At 41.9% G+C, this 6,733-nt stretch overlaps 1 protein-coding gene across 6 annotated transcripts in view; it reads right to left on the bottom strand.

Moving 5' to 3' along the window:
* The window catches only part of EFCAB8 (EF-hand calcium binding domain 8), an 88,144-nt gene that overhangs the window by 54,086 nt on the left and 27,325 nt on the right, over positions 1–6,733 (bottom strand). For all 6 annotated transcript variants that reach the window (XM_014586114.2, XM_014586115.2, XM_006143990.1 and 3 more), the window contains one exon: positions 1,000–1,118. In XM_014586114.2, coding sequence (XP_014441600.1) covers positions 1,000–1,118 — 119 coding nt within the window. The remainder of the gene's footprint in view (positions 1–999; positions 1,119–6,733) is intronic.

The following is a 6,733-nucleotide window of genomic DNA, read 5'->3' as shown; positions in this document are numbered from 1 at the left end:
ATATATATATATATATAGTCAAAGTCAATTGAGCCATCATATGAGGCTATAACAAAAAATGGAGTTCTTAAGAAGGATCATTGCATAGATGAGAGAAGGCTAGAAATACGTTTTCTATAGAATGTTAAGAGAAATAAAAGCAAAAAATAAGTAAGTCCCAGAATGTATATCTAAACCAAGAGGAAAGTATGATATAACAGTGGATGCATGGACTCGAGGCAGGCCCCTTGGGTTCAAATAGCAGCTCAGCTGCCAGCTAGCTGCATTTCTGGGCAACTTTCTTAACTCCTCTATGCTTCAGTGCCCCAACCTGTCAAATGGAAGTAAATAAGAGCACCTTCCCCATAGGATTCCTAGATGTTCAGGTAAAAAACACACACAAAGTGCTTATCCTGGTGTGAAAGCTAGTTATCATGTCATCATTACTATATCAGACTATTATGTCTATTTTTTGTACTTTTCTGTATGCTTAAATGCTATATATGCTCATTGTAGAACACTTTGAATAGGAAAAAAATCTCAAAAGCATTATTATTACTAAGCTATAAAACCCGGCATTTTGAGGTTTAACAGCCACAGGTTTGCCTGGTCCTGAGTGACCAGAAAGGGCCAAGAGATGGCCATGACACCAGCTTGAATCCATTAAGGAGGACAGGAGTCTGGTGTACAGGAGAACCACATGGTAGGTGGGAAGGCCCTTGCTGTTCACAGTGGCATGCTCCTTAGTCTCGCATAGAGGCCAATGACACTTGTCACACTCTCTCCAGTCCCCCAGGAGGGGAATGAGCTGTTAGGAGCCTTGCTTGCAAATGTCTCTGGAAGAACCTCTCAAAGATACTCAGGGCCAGTACCCAGCTGGAGCCAGAATCTACAGGAAGTCTTTCTGATGCTCTGGCTGCCTTCATAGCTTCAACACTCCATTTGCTTCACCAAGGGTTCAAGGACAGTGCCCTCCAGCCTTCCTCTAACTACTTAATGCAGCAGGGGTACCTTCCTCACCCAGGTGACGAAGCCATTGCAATCTGAGTCCACCTTCAAAAACAGGGACTCCAGCATCTGATTCGAAGCATTCCTTAGAATCTTCTTCATGGCCTTGATGAACATTTCCATGTTCAGGGCTTCAAAGAGAGAGATAAGAACATGATCCCCTTAACCACAAGCCCCTCAGCCCAGCCCCTGCCTGGTGTTCTTGGGTGTCTGGGTGCTAAAGGGGACAGGCAGAGAGCCACATTTCCTAGGTGCCCACATTTTTAGGCAGTCTCTCCTACATCACCCCATCTCCCCAAACTCTCCACCCCCTCCACGATGGTCAGCTGCACCATTGCAGGGGAGACAGAAGGGAGACAGCCCCAGACAGAGGGGCCACAGAAGGCTGAACCCTCCCAGCCCCTCAAATCCAGTCACGTGCTTTGCCCTGTGACCCTCCCTTCACATCTCCAGCAGCCGCCTCATCCATCCTAGCCCAGGCCCCATGGATTCCTGAAGCCTTGTCACCACTCACTTTCCTTTTGCATCTTATCACCCCACAAAACCTGGATGAACACCTACCAGAGTTGGCCCCACAGCAGTGGGGGTGGGAGGACATTTTAACAAAGACCAGTCCCATTTCTGAACAAGGAAGACAGGCTAGGCATTGCAATGACAAAAACTCTCCAAAGAAAAAGGAGAAACAAAGAAAGGTAAATGTGGCCATGAATAAACAAATGCATGCATATAGAGGGAAGGGTAAAGAGTAGGCATTGCAATGACAAAAACTCTCCAAAGAAAAAGGAAAAACAAAGAAAAAGGAGAAACAAAGAAAGGTAAATGTGGCCATGAATAAACAAAAGGTAAATGTGGCCATGAATAAACAAATGGTAAAGAGCATCTTTTAAAAGCAATGATCAAAATACAAACTTTGGGGACCAGCAGTTAGCGTAATGGCTATGTCGCTGGACTCCCACGTAGTCGACCGCGGTTCGAGTCCCAGACCCGGTGGTTTAAACATGCCGGACGCGTGTGCGTGCGTGCCCAAGATCCCGAGAGGAGAATGGAGGAGAAGGGATTGCGGCGTGGCCATCCCCCCTGGGAGGTGATTTCTCACTTTCTATCTCTCTGTCTCTGTCTGTCTGGCGAGCACACATGCCCTATAACAAAAACCTCTCCAAAAAAAAATAAAAACTTTGAAGCTGGCCCTACAGTCTAGTGATTAAGGGAGCCAGATCCCACATGGCTAACAGTAGTTCATATACCAGCTCTGGTGGGTTGAAAAAACTGCTAGACACATGTGCATACACGCCCATTGGGGGATTGCCTTCTCCCTCCCTTTGTCCCTCTCTCACTTGCTGGAAAGTGTGTGTACCCTTCAACAATCAAAAAAGTAAAAATAATTTTAAAATATACAAATGGGGTTAGCAGGCAGCATGGTAGTTAAGGAACTGGACTGCCACATGGTTGGTCACCTGAAGTCTGAGCCCCAGACCCAGCGGCTTGAAAATCAAGCTGGGTGCTTGTGCATGCATGCCCAAAATCCCAAGAGGAGAATGGAGGAAAGAAGGGATTGTAGTGTGGCCATTACCCCTAGGACACACACACACATATATATATATATATATGGCTGGAGGGAAAGATACACACACATAAACTTTGGTGGGAGGAGACAGAAGAAGAGGGCAATAATTGGGACCAGCAGGTGGTATGGTAGTTAAGGCACTGGGCACTCCCACATGGCTGACCGCACGAATCCCAGACCCGGTGGCTTGCTTTCTCACTTTCTCTGTCTCTCTCTGGTCAAATTAAAATAAATGAACGAATAAACAGAAAATTAAATAATTATTTTTAAAAAAGAAGAAGGTGGTAACAATAAAACCACCCCACACTAGGTTTTATGGCTATAAGATATTCTTTCTGAGAATGGGTCAATAACTACTATCTGACCCTTTCTTAATAATCACAATCTTGGGACCAGTAGACGGCAGGTGGTATGGTGGTTAAGGGTGCTGGACTCCCACATGGCCAACCATGGTTTGAGTCCCAGACCAAGTGGTTTGCTTTCTCACTACCCCCAACCCCATCACTCTGCCCCCCTCTGGTCAAATAAAATAATTTTTTTAATTAAGTTAAATCATATAATTATTTAAAAATGATAATAATAAATTTAAATAAATATTTTTAAAAGAAAAGAAAAGATGACTTTAAGTATTCCTATTATTTGACTTTTAAAAGAAAGCTCTAAAGGAAAAAAAAGGTTCTGTTTATTTATTTATTTTTATTTTTGGAGAGGTTTTTCACTATAGGGCGCATGCACTCGCCAGACAGACAGAGACAGAGAGACAGAAAGCGAGAAATCACCCCCCAGGGGGGATGGCCATGCCGCAATCCCTTCTCCTCCATTCTCCTCTCGGGATCTTGGGCACGCATGCACACGCGCCCAGCGTGAGTTTTAAGCCACCGGGTCCGGGACGCGAACTGCGGTCCACTACGTGGGAGTCCAGCGACATAGCCATTACACTGCTTGTTCCCTAAAGGAAGAAAAAGTTTGATGCACAAAGGATAGACTCACAACACTATTTAAACTCAATTTAAAAAATTTAAATGTTATTACTTTTTTTAAAAATATTTTATTTAACTTTATTTATTTATTTATTTTTATTTGACCAGAGAGGGACAGAGAAAGAGAGAGAAAGTGAGAAAACAAGCCGCCAGATCCAGGACTTGAACTGCAGTTGCCCATGTGGGATTCTGGCACCCTCAATCACCAGGCCACTTGCTGGCCCCTATTATTATTTTTTTTTTATTGTTTTTTAATTTGACCAGAGAGAGAAAGAAAGGGAAAGTGAGAAAGCAAGTTGCCAGGTCTCGGACTCGAACCACAGTTGGCCATTTGGGAGTCTAGCACCTTAACTACCACACCACCTGCTGGCCCCACAAACTCAGTAAAATCGAAATGCATATAAATACAAGAATGACTTAGTAACTAGTATAATATTTGTATCCATTAGTGATGGCTTAGAAGACTACACAGCAATATGGAAAAGTCCTTAAGATAGTAACATGAAGTGAAAAAGAAGGGTCTGAAATTATAGATACATATACAATGGCAGACTTATGAAAAGACATGTAGCCATCTGTGGTGGAGACTTGAGAAGTCCCATAATATCTACCTCCACCTCCTGCTGCTCACGCCTTCCTCCCACCCATACCTTGACATTTTTTTTTCCTGAGTAAACAGAATTTTAGTCAAACTTTACAAATATTTACATTTAGCCTGAGAGTAAGCATGAGAAGTTCCCCCTGAAGTTAGACTTCACTGCCCCAACAGTTAAGCATCTCAAAATAAAGCTGAGAGTGAGCCTGCATTATCAAACATAAGTAAAGCATTCCAGTGAAGTTTGAAAATGGGCTGTGATGCAAACTTGACTTTAATTTGCTCTTGCCGCATGATCTTTAGAGCTTAAAAGTATTTATTTTGAAACAATGATATGATAGACAAAATTTGTCAATGAGAAATTTATGCAGGTGTGTGGAAATGTAGAATTTTAGTATGATGTTTCTACAGCAGCTGCTTTAGATGATTATCAAAAAAAATCCTCCCCAATCGTTACTGTTCAACATGTACTTGAACACATGCAGCAGCATCATACAGTTTATCAGTATAAATATCAGTACCTGCAATAAAATGTAAAATACAGAGTATCCCTTCTTCAAATATGAAGTCTCTGAATGCTCCATTCACCAGACAACACACTCCTATTGCATGGGAGATGGAGCGCTGAGATGGAGCACTGTACGTCTGTTGGGGAGGAAGGTGTACTGTGGAAATCCCAAAGCACTGCAGTATAGAAAGTAAATGTTGAGGGGACCAGCAGGTGGCATTGTGGTTAAGATACTGGACACTCCCACATGGCCGACCACGGTTCAGGTCCCGGACCTGGCGGCTTCTTTTTCCCTTTCCCTCTCTCTCTCTCTCTGTCTCTCTCTCTCTCTGGTCAAATTAAAATAAATGAATGAATAAATAAAATTAAATAAATAATAATTTTTTGAAAAAGTAAATGTTGAAGCAACAATAGTTTCTGAATAGATACTGTACATTATGTAAACAAACATTCAGAATATGAATCCAACACAGGCTAAATATTGTTTCCTAGGAAACCGGAATCTTCTTTCTTTTAAATCACACACACCAAAGATGCTTCTTCACTGAGAAAAAGAATGGATCCTGTTCCTGTATTTGCTTCTGTGCTTAAATATCTTGGAAATGAGGAAATGCACTCATTTGCTAACGGTTTTTGTCTTCTGCTTGGTTTGGCTGCCTGTTGCAAATTAGGAATACAGAACTATTTCATCCTTGTTCTTCACGTAATCTTAGTGAAGGAATATATAATTAATTCATCTTTATCAACCCATATTAGCAATATAGATAGGTTAGGTGAAGCAGTGAATTTCAAAATGTGTTCAGGGAAAACTAGTTGAAACTTGTTTCCAATAAGGTTAGTAGTTGGTAGTTAATAATTACTATAAAATCAGTCCAAGCTAGTAGTAAACTCCTGATTTAGCAGGCTGGAGCAGCAGGCTGAACCAGAGACTAAAGTCAGGTAATTCTTTTTTTTTTTAAAGAATTATTTATTTATTTCCATTTGTTATTATTATTTCATTTGATCAGACAGAGGCAGAGAGAGAGAGAGAAAGGGAAAGCATGAAAGCAAGCCACCAGGTCCAGGACCCGAACCACAGTCAGCCATGTGGGAATCCAGCACCTTTAACCACCACGCCACTTGCCGGCCCCATCAAGTCAGGTAATTCTAATTCCTATAGTGCTGTGCAAATCTAGAGCTTCTTATGTAAAAGAGAGCACTGGCTATATCAAATCCTATAATAAGAGAATGAAATGCTGATTAGGTTTGAAATGCAAGAGAGTAGTAGATGAAGAAATTTGAACATCTTAATGATGGTGTTGTAGCAATGACCTCGGAATTCCCTTAAGGAATCAGAAACCAGGACAAACCATTAATCAATATTGTTCCAAGTCGGGACCAGCAGTTGGTGTAATGGCTATGTCGCTGAACTCCCACATAGTCGACCGTGGGTCCAGTCCTGGACCCAGTGGCTTAAACTCGCCAGGGGTGTGTGCGTGTGTGCCCAAGATCCCGAGAAGAAAATGGAAGAGAAGGGATTGTGGCATGGCCATCCCCCCTAGGAGGGGATTTCTCGCTTTCTGTCTCTCTGTCTTTCTGGCAAGTGTATGCACCCTATAGCAAACACCTCTCAAAAAATATCTATGTATATTGTTCTGAGTCAAAAGTCTAAACTAGAAGTGATAAAGACACAAAACCAAAGATGCACTTTCCACTATGACCATATGCAAGAATTTCAAGCTTTCTATCAACATTCTGTACCAACACCTGCCCCACCCCCACCCCCGTAAAAGGAAGAAGCTTGGACCTGACTATCTATCCCAACTCAAGGCTTCTAGTCTTTGTTTTTTGTTTTTTTGGGGGGCTTTTTGAGTTTTTTTCCTTTAAAAAAATTTTTTTACATTAACTCACTATACATTACAGCATACAAAATGAATTTTCCATCCAAAATACACTGTATATTGGCTCAATCAAGCACATCGACATACATGTTATCAACGAATAATTTTCCATTTCTTATGTCTTGTATATTTTGCTTTTTTCTTTTTTTGCCATCCTTGATTCCCTATCCCTCACCCTCTGCCCTGTCCAACACTCCTCCCACATTGTCTCTGGTATCC

Source organism: Tupaia chinensis, unplaced genomic scaffold, assembly GCF_000334495.1.
Source record: "Tupaia chinensis unplaced genomic scaffold, TupChi_1.0 Scaffold000115_1, whole genome shotgun sequence".
Classification (NCBI taxonomy): domain Eukaryota; kingdom Metazoa; phylum Chordata; class Mammalia; order Scandentia; family Tupaiidae; genus Tupaia; species Tupaia belangeri.
The sequence above is the reverse complement of the archived record's forward strand: the minus strand, read 5'-3'. Positions and strand labels throughout refer to the sequence as shown.